The sequence below is a fragment of the Heptranchias perlo genome, unplaced genomic scaffold (genome assembly GCF_035084215.1).
Source record: "Heptranchias perlo isolate sHepPer1 unplaced genomic scaffold, sHepPer1.hap1 HAP1_SCAFFOLD_1912, whole genome shotgun sequence".
NCBI classification, from domain to species: domain Eukaryota; kingdom Metazoa; phylum Chordata; class Chondrichthyes; order Hexanchiformes; family Hexanchidae; genus Heptranchias; species Heptranchias perlo.
The window spans coordinates 1-17,082 of NW_027139179.1; the positions used below are offsets into that span (position 1 = coordinate 1).

Consider the following 17,082-nt stretch of genomic DNA (forward strand, 5'->3'; position numbering starts at 1 on the left):
ATATTAGAGCTTGCCCTCCTCTACTGATTATAATAGAAATCCAGTGGAATTAGGAAAACTATTACAATGTTTGAGTTAAAGGTTTCTAATAAAAATGCTCCACCGTATTTCAATCCTTTATACTGACTGAAATATTATTTACAGCAGAAACATATTCCTAGTTAGAGTGTAATTTATGGCAATGCAGTGTGCCGGAAAAACTGGAATTCATGTGTGCTACTTTATTACTGTGCATTCATGTTGTAATCTGAACATGAGTTGTTTATTGAAGCTAAATCTTATTCAGATGTGTTTTCTGTCACTAAATGGTTCTCAAATTAAAGGTGTGGATAAGATGGGTTGCAACTGGAGCTCTAAAATTCTTGTTGAACTTTTATTCAAAGCATAAATATGAAAGGAATAAAGCATTTATAAGACAGGGTTTTTGATAAATGCAATAACATTTTGTTTCCTGTTCTGATAACCTCATGATTGGAACTGCTTCCATATCCCCAACCACTTCGATAAATCTGCCCCTTTCAAGTGCTGAACCCCACTTGTATCTGCAATACAGAGTGGAGTTGAAATTGTGGCTTCTCTCTCGATACAACAAATTACAAAATTTGAAAAGAAATTTTCTGTATCTGTATAAAATGAAAAATATGCGTACCAGTTCAATGGTTTATAGCAAATGAAGTACCATTTTGGGCTCAAATGGCCCAGTGAATTTCTTACTTAATCGCCACTTATCCCCTCTAGAGTTGCAACAGCTCAACTGACGCTTCGGAGACTATTAAAGAATTTCTGTGACAAAATTAAGAAAGTTTATTATACAGATTATTGTGTTTAAAATGAAACAAATTTATCTTAATGCTCATTGTACTAACCGAACATACAGAGATAAACAGTAAAATATTCAGTCCTATAAGCTTCATGCTGACCATGGCAGTTGTGATAGAAAGTTATCTGAAAAACAGCACACTCCAAGTCCAAATAATTATTATATACAGAATAGGGCTCAATCCCTCTGGACATCAACAATTCTGGTGTATATGAATATATCCCTTATTGTATGAGTTACAGTAGATGGAAATAACAAGTTGGATCCTTAATCAGCTAATAGGAAAGCACAGGCATGTTTCCTTTCATTAGCAATCACGATAGTTCTGTTAATTTGTACTATAAACTATGAGACGTCATATTCCCATTTCTCACATATAAAATATTTTAATACTTTTTGAAGCATACAGATCTAATAACTCTTTGTGACATCAATACTACCATTTGGGATGAATCATAATGATACAGCACTTACATTCAGAACGACACCAAAAATAAACTATTCACTTAAAAGCTTGAGGGTGAAATATTCGGCAGGTGCTCAAATTTGGTATCTAATTAAATGCTCTAGTCTGTAGATTAAAACAATAATTAGCTAACCTTTGCCATTAATTTTCTCAGATAATAGTTTTAGGACATCACTTAATGTCCCACCTGTTTGTCTGCCTATCTGTATCTCATTTGCATAAAAGTAATTCCTCTAATTACAGCAGTTGGATAGCATCTATTTGAGGATTCTATGGAAAATTATTATTTTCATTCTCTCTATGGAATTCTGTAATTTCTTTGCTTAACAAATTGAATTTAGTATTCATACTCAGTTCAGATTTAAAATAACTAGCACCATTTTGTAAATTTCTATTAACCCCGCCCTCCCCGATAAACTCAATCCACCCCGCCCTCCCCGGTAAACTCAATCCACCCCGCCCTCTCCGGTAAACTCAATCCACCCCGCCCTCCCCGGTAAACTCAATCCACCCCGCCCTCCCCGGTAAACTCAATCCACCCCGCCTTCACCGGTAAACTCAATCCACCCCGCCCTCTCCGGTAAACTCAATCCACCCCGCCCTCCCCGGTAAACTCAATCCACCCCGCCCTCTCCGGTAAACTCAATCCACCCCGCCCTCCCCGGTAAACTCAATCCACCCCGCCCTCCCCGGTAAACTCAATCCACCCCGCCCTCCCCGGTAAACTCAATCCACCCCGCCCTCCCCGGTAAACTCAATCCACCCCGCCCTCCCCGGTAAACTCAATCCACCCCGCCCTCCCCGGTAAACTCAATCCACCCCGCCCTCCCCGGTAAACTCAATCCACCCCGCCCTCCCCGGTAAACTCAATCCACCCCGCCCTCCCCGGTAAACTCAATCCACCCCGCCCTCCCCGATAAACTCAATCCACCCCGCCTTCACCGGTAAACTCAATCCACCCCGCCCTCCCCGGTAAACTCAATCCACCCCGCCCTCCCCGGTAAACTCAATCCACCCCGCCCTCCCCGGTAAACTCAATCCACCCCGCCCTCACCGATAAACTCAATCCACCCCGCCCTCCCCGGTAAACTCAATCCACCCCGCCCTCACCGGTAAACTCAATCCACCCCGCCCTCCCCGGTAAACTCAATCCACCCCGCCCTCCCCGATAAACTCAATCCACCCCGCCCTCCCCGGTAAACTCAATCCACCCCGCCCTCACCGGTAAACTCAATCCACCCCGCCCTCCCCGATAAACTCAATCCACCCCGCCCTCCCCGATAAACTCAATCCACCCCGCCCTCCCCGGTAAACTCAATCCACCCCGCCCTCCCCGGTAAACTCAATCCACCCCGCCCTCACCGGTAAACTCAATCCACCCCGCCTTCACCGGTAAACTCAATCCACCCCGCCCTCCCCGGTAAACTCAATCCACCCCGCCCTCCCCGGTAAACTCAATCCACCCCGCCCTCCCCGGTAAACTCAATCCACCCCGCCCTCCCCGGTAAACTCAATCCACCCCGCCCTCCCCGGTAAACTCAATCCACCCCGCCCTCCCCGGTAAACTCAATCCACCCCGCCCTCCCCGGTAAACTCAATCCACCCCGCCCTCCCCGGTAAACTCAATCCACCCCGCCCTCACCGGTAAACTCAATCCACCCCGCCCTCACCGGTAAACTCAATCCACCCCGCCCTCCCCGGTAAACTCAATCCACCCCGCCCTCCCCGGTAAACTCAATCCACCCCGCCCTCCCCGGTAAACTCAATCCACCCCGCCCTCCCCGGTAAACTCAATCCACCCCGCCCTCCCCGGTAAACTCAATCCACCCCGCCCTCACCGGTAAACTCAATCCACCCCGCCCTCACCGGTAAACTCAATCCACCCCGCCCTCACCGGTAAACTCAATCCACCCCGCCCTCACCGGTAAACTCAATCTACCCCGCCCTCCCTCCCCGGTAAACTCAATCCACCCCGCCTTCACCGGTAAACTCAATCCACCCCGCCCTCACCGATAAACTCAATCCACCCTGCCCTCACCGATAAACTCAATCTACCCCGCCCTCCCTCCCCGGTAAACTCAATCCACCCCGCCTTCACCGGTAAACTCAATCTACCCCGCCCTCCCTCCCCGGTAAACTCAATCCACCCCGCCTTCACCGGTAAACTCAATCTACCCCGCCCTCCCCGGTAAACTCAATCTACCCTGCCCTCAACAATGGCTAGATCACCAAACACCTGTCTAGAGAGCACAGATCAACATTTCTGATGTGACTCTCATTGCTACAATTTCATTTGAAACCGTACAATAATTTTCGATGTTATTTAACATACTGGTTTATAAATATTGTTACAAAAACCTTTATTCAGTTATTTATATATTTTAATGTACCATTTTAAGTAAGAATTTAATAACTGCATTCTAATTAATGTACTCCTATAAACAATTACATATTTTGGTTGTAATTTATTGATTAGTGGTTAACATTTACATATAAGAACATAAGAAATAGGAGCAGGAGTAGGCCAATCGGCCCCTCGAGCCTGCTCCGCCATTCAATAAGATCATGGCTGATCTAATCCTAGCCTCAAATCTAAATTCATGTCCAATTTCCTGCCCGCTCCCCATAACCCCTAATTCTCTTTACTTCTAGGAAACTGTCTATTTCTGTTTTAAATTTATTTAATGATGTAGCTTCCACAGCTTCCTGGGGCAGCAAATTCCACAGACCTACTACCCTCTGAGTGAAGAAGTTTCTCCTCATCTCAGTTTTGAAAGAGCGTCCCCTTATTCTAAGATTATGCCCCCTAGTTCTAGTTTCACCCAACCTTGGGAACATCCTTACCGCATCCACCCGATCAAGCCCCTTCACAATCTTATATGTTTCAATAAGATCGCCTCTCATTCTTCTGAACTCCAATGAGTAGAGTCCCAATCTACTCAACCTCTCCTCATATGTCCATCCCCTCATCCCCGGGATTAACCGAGTGAACCTTCTTTGTACTGCCTCGAGAGCAAGTATGTCTTTTCTTAAGTATTAAACCCAGAGAACCAGCCTGAGTGCTACAAATGAATAAGATCAAACTTGCATTTTCATTATCAATATCACATTCACAACTTTCCTGTTGGTCCCTGGAGGATTGCTTGAAAATCATGAGCTGGACTTTCCTTTATTAAATATTTCTCCTTCATTTTAAGCAAATGTCTATGTAAATCTTTAAGTCTCCCTCGCCACTGCCCAATCAAGGGACTGGGCAGGCAATCCGTTGTGAATCTTTGGAATTCTCTACCCCTAAGGGCTGTGGATGCTGAGTCGTTGAGTATATTCAAGGCTGAGATAGATAGATTTTTGGACTCTAGGGGAATCAAGGATATGGGGATCGGGCAGAAAAGAGGAGTTGAGGCTGAAGAACAGCCATGATCTGATTGAATAGCGGAGCAGGCTTGAGGGGCCGTATGGCCTACTCCTGCTCCTATTTCTTATGTTCTTCTTACGTTACCAAGTCTCAACTGTTCTTGGACCCACCAAGAACGAGCATTTCATGATTTTCTGTGGCTAGCCGCTGGCTTGCTGGCTTTTGTACCAGAGTTTTGGTCAGTTATCGATTTGGGCCTGGGAACTTGTTTCAGATTCCGGATGATGGACGGGCCCCTCAGGGGATTCAATCTAGCTCAGGATATCCTTTTGGAAATGTGTAGTCACTGGAGCTTTTTGAGTGAAAATTCTTAAATGGTGCTGGGTTTCCCCATACTGTGACGACTGATTTTTGTCTCATCAAATTCAATGGTTGTAGGGTTTGTGGCATCACTGTTAAAATAACTCCCATTCCAAGATGCATTTACTTGCACAGCTTTTTGTTTGGATCGATATTCCATTGTATCTGTAAAACTTTCACCAATAAGATTTTAATTACAAAGTAAAAGCCATGAAATTAAAAGTTATACTACTAGAATCAAAGCTTCTGCTAATTAATGATCATTATTGTTCTATTACATCGTTTCTTCATAAAGTGCATTTTCCGATTAGGAGACTTTAAAGTGAATGATGAACACTTAAGATTACTTTGGGGATTGTATTTTCAATTTCTTTCTTATCACTATTAGAAGTAAAATACAAATTATGATTTCCTATATTATATATTGGGCATAATGTCAAATTAGTTGAAAACCTAGATTAAAAAGCTTCTGGGTTCATTCTTCCATTATTATAATGCTTGAAATACCAGACATTTACTTGAAATAAGTTATGTTTCTTGAAATGTTATGTTTAAAGATTCAATCTCATTTGAATTTTTCATTTGCAATAAATGTATTTGAGCACGAGGCACCATTATAAGCCTGCGGCCACGACCATAAAATCAGCATGAAAGAGCTGCAGGTGACGTCAGAAGGACACGGTCCCTATGGAAACAAGCGGACTTATTCTGGGATATTCTAAAAATCGTGTTAATACCCTAAATGGCCAGTGGGCAAAACATTATTGGCTATTTAACAAGCATGTTTGGACAAACTCAAATGTTCAGTCAGGTAACCTATTGAACCACATGCATGATCAGCAGAGTATTAAGATTATGAGTTTTCATGTTTCACCTCCAGTCGGTCTTTGTGCTACTGTGATACAACATAATTCCCATTGAACCAATTTACAAGGTAAGGCTGTAATGTTCAAAGCAAACTACAAAAACGGCATTATTTTAGGAACATATATTTTTGTTTAATCGAGCTGTAAATGGCATCAGTCGTTTTCCAACAATGCATTTGATTGAAGGAAAATGTACTAGTGAACCGTATATCATCTTTTCTCAGGAGGTTTAATGTTTTCAGTTATAAAGTGATGTCAGAAAAATCAAGATAGAACAATTTGAGTTGTGATAGTAAAAATTAATGTGAAAATGCTCATTAACCAGAGATTCAGGATTGGTTTAGGACTCAGGTTTTGTTGGTGCTAACATGCATTCATTGATCGTTACTCAAGGAGCAGGTGCTAATATTTAAAATTTACGGGTCGCTTCCTCCATTTGACGGTGTATTCTTAAGACTTCCTAATACTCAGTAAAAGACTCCAGTTTCTTTTAAAACCTTGTTTATAATTCTTTACTCCCCCTATTTTGTCCATGAGATTACACCCCTAGTTTCCATACTACACTTCAGAGTCAGGTCCAGCCCATGGATGTCTAGACAGATGCTGCTAATGATCCAACCATAAGAAATGTACTTGAATGAAATGTACTTGAATGAAGTGGGAAAGGAATCCCTCTCTAAGCAGCTTTCCCTTCCTGGTCCTCCTAGCCTCACAAAAATAACATTAAAAAATTTCTTCAGGCTGCACATTTGTACCTCAAAATTGCAACTGAGGTCCTATCTAAGTCATAGGATCCTGATTTGCATTTTAAAAAGTGGCCAACCGCTTGAAACAGGTAGGCAGTCCTGGCACCCTTCTCAGGACCCTACCCAAGATGCAGCACCAGCGTAAATGGGCATTCAATGACCTGACACCACTTGCAGCCCACTACCTTCCCATTTACACCGGGCGGAGGCAGTTAAAATTGGCCACAGTGTCCATGCTAGGATTTGCAACACTAGAATCTGAAGTAGGGTCTTCTAATTGGGAGCCCAGTACTCTAGTGTTATAGATATTTGTGCCATTCCCATCAAGCATTCGGATAGCACATTAAGGACTGTCAAAGCAAATTATGTTGAAAGATTTTAAAATTAACTTGTAAATTATTGTTCATTGAGGTATTTGCACAGTGTGGTTTTTATAATAACTAATGCTGGAATTGCTTCAATCTCACTACTTCCAAGGATTATTATGAAATCCATCTAAATTATTTGACAAATCACAATACAAATTATTGCTTAGAGTAGGTCTAGAGCTTAAGGTTGGAAATAAATTCTGGTATGCATAACAGGTGCTTCAGTAACATAGGAATTCCATTACCAGCTAAATGCGTATACACCCCAAGCACATCTCAAGCGATGATTATTTCTTCTCTCTCTGCTTTCATTTAAAAAAAATGCTAATAAGGCATGTTAATGCTGAGGAATGGAACAATTTTTAGCACTCCTAGGTCAGCTGTAGCACAGGTGAATGCGGAGTAAAACTCCCTCTAAACCTGCTCCTGTAATGTGCCTCAACCCCAACCTCAGAAACAGTTTTGTGCTGTGCACTTGAGCCAACTAGGAACTGGACTGAGACTGCACCAACTCATTTCAAGTAGGACCCTTACAAACAGTAGTCTGAGGAGATTTTCATCCTATCAGTTCAAGCTGGATTGGAACACAGGGACCAGAGATGTACAGCCAGTGTCTAATCTACTGTAATACCCAGTCTTTCAAATAATGGGCACTCCTGAATAGTTGTGATCTTGACAGATGACTTACAACCAGTACGTGACATCACTGATGGAATAAGCAGACATTATGTAGCATTCAGATAGCATGACAAAGAAAATTAACTCTGTGCACTGAATATAGGCTGGACCTAACTCTGGCGGATATCATGGAAATAGAGATCTAGCCTAGGGAATAAAATATGGGGGAGGGAAGAATTGGACGTTATTGTAGTCAATCCATACCAGTTGGATGTTTTGAATAATTATTTCCCTTCTAAGTCTGTGTTTAACGTTTGCTCAATACTTTGCTAGTACTGAACAATTTTGCATGTTTCATTTGCTATTACTAGTGAATCTCCCGTGGCACTGCTCATTGTGCCTTTGCATAAGGACAGCGACATTAAACCATATATTATTCTGCTACTAAAGTGTAGGTCTATGTTCCTTTAAGGTTAATTGATGTGCAGAAATCACAGGGTAAGTTCAGACACAGGTCAATTAGAAGGCTGCAGACATTGTGGCTCCAGTAGTTTCCTTTGCTGGGAAGTTTGTCTCTATATTCCAAATGATTGTATTTGCTTCTTTATACATCTTTCCCAAGTGCCCCACAGAAATTTGCATGAGACAAACATCTGATATATAATGAACAGGACACACACAGTTTTAATAATATAAATATTAATGGACCGTAAAGAAAATATAGTGGATAGATTATTGGATTCTGATAATCAGGCAGCAGGCAGGCATTAAGGCAGATAAAATCTTACATTATAAACATACAAAAAGGGAACAAAAACATCAAGCCCATTCAATCCAGACACAGCATAAAAATGCATACCATCGATCCATCCCCTAACCAAGAAGTCTCTTGGGCTAGGCAAAAGAAAAACTATGGCTAATTTAGGAATAACTCTGGAGAATTCACTGATTCTCAAAGGCAAGAGAGTTGATAACTCATTAAAGGTTCGCAAGCTATCCCATCATCATTTTAAAAAACCCACTAAGCCTGTGTTTCTCTAAAATAAACGATCCTAACTCTGAGCTCTATGGCTAGGAATCATTCTGGTTTACTTTCTTCTGCATCTTCTCTCGAACCTAGATATCCCCCGCAGGTATCAAAGCTAGATGCACTACCTGAACTGTGGATGTACCAAAGCCTGGTATAGCCTAAATAAGTACTTTTTGTTTTATATTCGATACTCCTAGCAGTATAACCTAAAACCCTATTTATCTTCCCTGCAGTCACCTCGCATTGCTTGTGAACCTTTAATGAGTTAGCAACTCTCTTGATTCGTAACCTTTACCAGGTACCTGCATGGTATAAACATGCTATGAGTTTCCCAATCTCAAATGCATGGTACTGCACTTACTAGCATTGAATGGTATCTGACACACATGGGCCTATTCTGCTAACTTATCTAAATTGGTTTGCAACCTATTGATTTGGTCCAAATTACATTTTCATGCCATTGGTGAATAGTTCCATTAATGCCCTAATTCATATCATTATAATGAAAATCAAATCAATTGCTACAACTCAACTGGTACGTCAATAGCTACGAATGGTTATTATATCAGAACATTCCCATGGCTCATACAGGACCAAAGCTGGCATTTAACAACTACAACTTGCATTTATATAGCACCTTTATCGTAGAAAACTGTCCCAGGGCACTTCATAGAAGCATAATCACAAAAAATGGATGCTGTGCCAAAAAAGGAAATATTAGGAGGGGTACAGGTGGATTTTAAGGAAGATCTTAAAAGTTGTAAATTTGCTAGTTATCGGGCAAAAGTGGCTTGTGGACTGAACAATTATTTCAAATCATTTTATCAGATCTGTGGAACAACTAGAATGAAAGATATGTGCTTCATGACTTTAAAGCTAAAGCAAAATCTAAACGTATTTACTGTGATAAGTCATAGGAAATGTACCGAACATTAATCAGTTTGTGTGGCAGTGCTTGCTGGATCTCCACTTTCAAAATGGAGGCCAAAACATTCAAGGCTATAAATGCCTCCACAACATAGAACGTACACTTTTCAGAGTAGACTAGGTCTTTGCTAGCTCCTCCCCTCTTATAAATACCGTATATATATGTATGAGAGAGAACAAACATGTGCTTATACTTCTTGACAAAAACGCATTGAACATACATAACTCAGACTGAGAAAACATATATAGATCAATGTTGAGGTAATGTTCCTTGCCATAAAGTTAGAGAGGATCCTTGATTTAGCAGCATAACACATATCTTAGAATATCAGTGACGACTGTAATTTGGTCTGAAGTCCTTTTAACAGAAAGCCAATACTTCTCTATTAGCACTACTCCTTTAGTTGTATCTTTTAACTCACCTTTCTCAAGATGTTAATACCACACAACTACAGTTTAATTCTAAACCTACATATGCATTTGTCAAAATCTGTTGGCTATTGATAATAGAGCCACTAACCTGTTTGTGCACTGTGCGTTGTTTCATTTCAGGACTATCTCCTTTAGCCGATTGCTGTCGCAACTTTGTGCCAGTGCTTGGCCATTCTGATGAGCATGGTATCATACCTCCGCTGGAAGGCCTTGGATACTGAGGGGGGTTGAATAATAAGGCTGGTGGAGTCCTACCTCTAGCTGCCGGTGGAGGTTGGTCTATTCGGCGCTGTGGGCCTGCACTGTTCTGACGTGGCACTGACGTCTGGGGTATTTTTTCTGTCAGGGAAAGTTGTCTTCTTGTGAATTCCCCAGAACGCCTGGTAAAGTCCTCTGTGCTTGTGTGGCTATGAAAAGTGTGTTTGTTGGCTGCCTGTTCTTCATTGTTGCTGTGTGAGCTAATAGAGCTGTGACATTCTGATCCTGAGTCTGCTACTCCACGTGGTGAAACTGGTATACCTGCCGCCATCTGATATACTGGGTTTTGAAAAGATAATGGTGCCAAAAGCTGCGGCCTTCCTGGTGTGCCATCGGCATTAGGGGTGCTTGCGGTTTGTCCAGGCTTTCGGCCTATCAGCCCAGGCCCACTTGGTGCTGCATTCTGTGGTGCTCTTGTAGGCCACATTCCCTGTAAATGCCCACTAGATCCTTGGCTGTCATTTAGGGAATCACCTGCATTGGGAACATTCGTTGTACTGTCCAAACTGCGATTGTCTTGCAAGTCAACCATTGAAACACTTTTATTGCCATTTGGCATTTGTTGGTCTGGTTCGTTGGCTTCAGAATAGCTTGAGCTGCGAGCAGGGGATGGCTGTACTGCGGAGGACCTTGTGACAAAAAACAAGTCCTTGTTTTCTGGGGTAGGAGAGGGTAACCTTGTACAGTCTAATAAACTGAAAGGGGAAGAAATCAGATAACATTGGGAGTTTCTTACCAAATAAATTCAACAAAAAGTAGATTTTTTCAATTATTTGAATGATCTAATCTATCTTGTCTAACTTGTTAAAAAATGTCCATTTTTAGCTTCTAAAAATAAACACTAAAACGAATAAACGTCTAAGCATTTGTTTTCTGTCTGAATTTATCTCTAATACCATATTGAAAACCATACACTTATTTATTACTAATTTCATGCATTTCATTTTCACATAGCTGTTTTCAAGAACGTGTGGATAAATTGGACAGCTGATTTCTCGCAATCCTGTAAAATCAGTTATTTCCTGGTATTGATTTCAAATCATTTTTATAGGCTTAGTTGATTGAAAGAAGCTTAATTCATTTTTCTCTTGGGAATTCTCTCCCCACTCCTATGCTGAAGTTGGCATCCTGAAGCTCTTTGTTGGTGAATGGTGCCATGGGGAGTGACCATCCTCTGGTATCTCACCCACGTGGCCACAATTCATGCATAAGCTCGGATAGTGACCGTTGACAGGTTATTCAACCACGAATGGGCATCACACCCAACCCTTGATCCTGTCCTCACCCGGTGCCCCCACAGATGCACTTTTCATTGGATAGCAATCAGGATCAGGAACCATCCTTAACTTAGGTGCATGGAGGCCAATTGCAGTGTCCCATTTGCCCCAAGACCTTCCTGGGCTGTATGGGTCAGCTACTCTCTGGATAAACTTGATGAGCTATCGTTGGGAAAGAGATTAGGTTTAATTTTAACCCATCAACTTCAAATTGAAAAACAGGATAAAATTAATGCTGTCACAAGGAACTGATTATTATTGAATATTTTAATATATGCTGATCAGTTTTTAAAGAGTTCAAAAGAGGTGATGGTATTTGTCTTCAAAATACAGGCAACGGATTTATTAATGCATGACAGCCTTTCACACCATCTTGTGTGATGTTGGTATTGTATCTTACAGCCTAATTTCGTGAAGAGGTAAATATCTAATTTACTTAATTTAAAGCCGATTTAAAAAGAAAAGCAAAATTCATTTGAACAAAAGCTGTAAACTCAGGAGAAATGTTCTATTGTTCACGTGTATTATTTCAGGATTACAATCTAACAATAATGTGAACCCTGCTTTTCCTCTTTGTTGCAATGTTGCAGCTTCTAAGGAAGTGTACAATTGAATGAAGAAAGCTGCAGAGTACAGTGTGAGATGCAGGACAACCCAAGTGTTTGGACTTTTACACAGCCTTTAATTCATCAGATGGAAAAGTGAGCAATGGTCAGAATTCCTACTTCCACCAGCCCCCCCCCCCTGCTTACACAGGTGGTCTTGCAAATTGTTTTTAAAAAAGCAGAGAAGAGTGCACTCTAGTGTGAAAATGTCACTGTCATTGTAAAATCCATCTCTTTAAAATGTGGTCAAAGGTTTCCTTTTTAAAACCTTTAGAATCCACACTCAGCAAACATGTCTGTAAAGCCATCAAAAAAAACTTGTATGGGTCAATCAAAAATGTCCCCCAGAAAAAAACTGCATTCCTAACCAGAGAAATGGCATATATTCCCTGATGTTTGTGTAAAGGTCAAGATGAGTGAACTCTTGCCAAATTTTTTTCCACTAATATTGCTGAAAGGAATGGAATATACCTCATTCATAGTGTTGGCACAATACGGACAAAGGCTAATTTTTAAGTAACACAATTACATTTTCTTCTTCTCGTTTCTTTGAATTTCCCTCCCCCTATGTTTTCCTCTTTCTTTCTTCTCTCTAGCCATGAGCCTGCTTCTTTACAGTGTGTTTGATCTAAGTTTCAAGTACTTGACTCAGTGGAAGGCATTTTTTTTAAAAAAAGGGTCTTGCCCTTTGAGAATCAGTTTACAGTTGCACGGACCTGATGTGCAATTATGCCTTGGCAAAGCCATTCATTTGAAAGATGTCTGATGATCGGAAATCTCTTCTAACTCCTACTTAATTAAGTGATAAGTTTGGCTCGTCAGGAGAGTGCAATGCAATAAACAGATCCTGTGTTGATTAAATACTGAAGCCGCAGGCTGAGTTACGGCAAATGTAGAAAATCTGAAATAGAAACAGAAAATGCTGAAAATACTCAGCAGGTCAAATGATGAAAAAATAAACGAGACAGGTTAAAATCTGGGTCTGCATCTGAAATGTTAACCAGTCTATTCTTTTTTTCAGATGCTGATTGGACCTGCTGTATATTTCTAGAATTTTATGTATTCATTATTAGACTATACTTGAAGAATTGGTTAAACATTTTTGTAAAACTCTTACCAAAATTTATTTATGCAATACTGTAATCTTGACTTAGGCCTTTTCTCACCTAAAAGAAACTTTGTGTGTGTCAGAGCTGACCATTAAATCACTCTGATTTAAAAAGGTTTAAGAAAAATGAATCTTAAAAAGTTTTAAAATGGGGAGAATCACTATTAGCAAATAAAAACCACCAACAGGAAAGTGTAACACAAAATAATGTGAAGGCCATTAGAATTTCCTCTTGAAGGTAAAGCTAAGGCCACATCTGAAACCAGTTTCTAATGCAGTACTATTCTTCCATTTTCTAACAGAAAAGTAACTTGTGAAGAATAGCAAATTCAAATGTCATTATTGCCAATTTACACCACATTGTTATATCTTAATTTTCCCTCACATCCTTTGTTCTGTAGCTTTAACAGTTTGGGGGGTGAACTGTTCAGATTAACTTCTACGTGACACATTCAGCTGGACATTAACTGTACAAAATGGCAGCTACAATAAACTGTGATAACGTTTTCACTCACCCACTGAAATCGTTATCTATGACCATCTTCTGCAGTCCTGAGGAAATGCTGCTATTAGCGGGATTTGGAGTTGAGGTGCATGGGTCAGAGGTTGTTGGCACAGGTACAGCTCCTGGGTTGGTCAGCACTGTATTGACATCTCTTAAAATGCGAGGCAAGGGGCCAAGCTTTGTTGCAGTTGCCTGAAGAAATAAATGTTTATTTTCACTGAACATAGACAAATGTGCGCAAGTGATTTAGTGAAATGAGTACTGTGGGAAAGTAAAAGAATGAAGTTCATCATATCAAACCACTAAGAATGAATGATTTGAGGAATGGATAATGCGTTAGATATACAATAGGTACCAGCATTCAAAATCTCACTAATACTAATAAAAAAATGTATGGAAAAAGGACACACAGGCAGGGGAAATAGAAATCCACAACAAAACCCACAAATTCAAAGCTCTTACTCACTTGAAAATTCAAGAAATGTGTCTTTCTTTTTTGATTTCAGAATAAATTTAGGGTTAGTATACTTGTAAGGGGCAGTGGTCGTATCCCAGGAAACATGTAACTACAGCAGACCCCTCTGCTCTATGGGTTTGGTTGAAAATGGCATCCTGTTGAAGGGGATCCGTTTTTACAATGAAATCAATTGTGGGGAAAAAAAATTCATTTGGATGATAGCATTTGCCTTCTTTATCACCTCATCTCTTATCTTTAGTGGTCTCTGCTTACTTTAATACCTAGTCTGCTGCAAATGTACCCAAAAAAGTCTGTTTCCTCATTTTCAATGCAATTTTCTTTACCAAAACTCTCTTTAGCAGTCTATTACTGTGCATTTCAAACCTTTAAACAACTTGATTAGCCTTTAACTTATTCTGACCTCATTTAGACATTAGCCTTTTTCTCTATGGTATACATCTCATTTGGACCCTGCACCCTGCAAACTTCCACTCAAATTGACATGGATCGTCCTCATCCTAAATTAATACCAACTCTCCCAACATTTTCCCACCTTTCAAGCAATGCATCGCTAACCCATTTCTCTCTATATCTTCTAAACATTTTAAACTCTGCCATATGTAACTTGCGCCTATCCTGCACTTTTAACCAGATCCCTCAGCCAATTCTTTTTCAAACATAATCCTCAATCTCTATAGAGAGGAATCGCAGTTATAAATTAAAAGTGTGTATTGCGCAGTCTTAGAACTAGCTATATCTTTCCTTGAAGTCAGCTCCATGTTTTGTCCTTAATGATTTGGGGATGGATTTAGAAAATATAATAGGTTCTTGTTGGAAAAAAAAGTGAAGAATGTCATGAAAGGACTTGTAAACAAAATAACCAATAGCCATTTTGAAAACATACCCATCGTACTATGTATGTTCAACTAACTAAAAGTAATTTCAACATGACTTTTGGTTCTGGTTCTTATACAAACTACAGTGGTTTTGATATATTTCATTAACAACTAAACCATCTACACCACTTCTGATACAACAAAACTGTCTCAAGAGTTCAGGCTGAGCCAAATTTTGCCTGATTGCTGCACACGACTTTTAGATGAAGCCTAAGTGATGATTTGTAAAATACGTGTTATCCATAATATATAAAAATATCTTACGCCTGCGTGCCTTTCCTGTCAACAGTTTTCATTATAAATTCCTATGTCCACGTTTATAATGGAAACTGCTTACGTAAATTTGTTACACGGTAATGACACCCTCCAGCCAGTGGTGGCGTTGCAGCACCTCAGCTGTGCATCTCCCAGCTCCAATGCTGTAACCAATTCTACTTCTGTGCTTCCCAAATTGCTATATGTTTTGCAATTTAATTACAAATAATACAAAATCAAATAAGGACAGAATGTATGACTTTAAATTAGGAGGCCTGAATTATGTCTGCACACCCTGGTCCAATTAGCCACCACCTTCTCAGCTCACTTCACCTAAAGACTACATTTGGTCTTAACTCCCCGTCTGCAATGCCATGGGACATCAACTAGCATACAATAGAAACTATACAATATTTTGATTTATATAAGGCAAATACAGGTCACGCTGAGTATCTGACAGCATATAAAAAAACTCATGACAAAAGGTGGCGAACTAATCATTACGCCCATTATCAATCACTGATGTGTTATCTATACACCCATCCAGTAGGTGGCATCCATTGGATTTAAACAGACAGTATGAAACTACACCTGTTCCATTTGCGAAACCACTTCCCAGAGCAGCGAATGTAGGGTGGAGAGTTCTCGGCCCAGATCAATGTACCCCTCAAAGCCTGCAGTATTTGAAATGGTCTCTGGATTGGAAATTTCCAGTAAGAATCGCTGCATGTTGGTCCATTCATGCTCAAGGAATTGATTCATGAAAGACATATATTCCTCCTTGCTACCAAACCTGTTATTGAAACATCAAGGTCAAAATTCTAATTGCTGTTCATAACATCTCAACGTCAACAAAAATCACTGCCTAACAGTCTAATCTTTAATGAAATAATCTCACCATCAGCAAAAACACTAATCCATTCAACAATAAAATGTAACATTTAAGACCCAAAAAGTTTGGGTACTCAATTAGTTTGACTGAAGTTCCACTTACCAAAAATGTTCAGGAACTTCAGGTCCGGAGTCCAAGTATTTAGCCTTACATTTTAAATTAGATGTGTTCCTTTCATCCACCCCCTGCTTCTCTTATTAAGTACACAAAGCCAATTTCAACTATGGTTAGTTTTATTGGGAGCTGAAACTATCCGTTGTTGAAATTGTCTTTTTGCACTTAATATGGGAAGAAGCACAGGTCAGGTGACTGGCTCCCCGAGCCTGGAGAACAGAAGACTGGCTCTGACTGGTGGAGTTAGACCAATCAGGGAGCAGCCTTTTTGTACCAATCAGTCCTTCAGCTCAGAAGTTGAAAGAGGTGAAGCTGACACTCCCTAGTTCTCAAGCTTCAGGAAGAGGAGGAAAATGGGAGAAAAGGATGGAGTGAAGGGAGGGGGCTTGAATTTTTTGTGCATGGGGGGTTTGGAATTTTTGTCATCGGGGGTCTCACTTTCTTGTGTATGGGGTTGTTCGAATTTTTTGTGCATCAGGGCTCACATTTCTGCAAAATCATGCAGCCCACTCATTGGTTTTGACACAGGTAACTGTCCCCCAGCTCCAAAAGGCTGGACATCCATGACTACATTGGACAGACACAAGGAGACCATTATTGCATGTCTTTGTACCGGACCTTGAGGTAACACAGAAGCTGACAAAGCCACTGGTTTGTAAGTGTACTGCTATAATCATTTTAAAAGATTTTTTTAATTTTAAGAATTAATACCCATATTGGGGATTTA

General features: G+C 40.4%; 1 protein-coding gene across 1 annotated transcript; it reads right to left on the reverse strand.

Annotated features, from left to right (window-relative positions):
* Positions 1–10,076: 10,076 nt before the first annotated feature.
* Positions 10,077–17,022, reverse strand: LOC137309925 (disabled homolog 2-interacting protein-like; the record flags this gene model as incomplete). Its single annotated transcript, XM_067977925.1, has 4 exons — positions 10,077–10,941; positions 13,752–13,933; positions 15,941–16,142; positions 16,841–17,022. Coding segments are annotated over 4 exons (1,431 nt in total), but the record flags the coding sequence as incomplete, so codon positions are not given.
* Between the last annotated feature and the right edge of the window lie 60 nt (positions 17,023–17,082).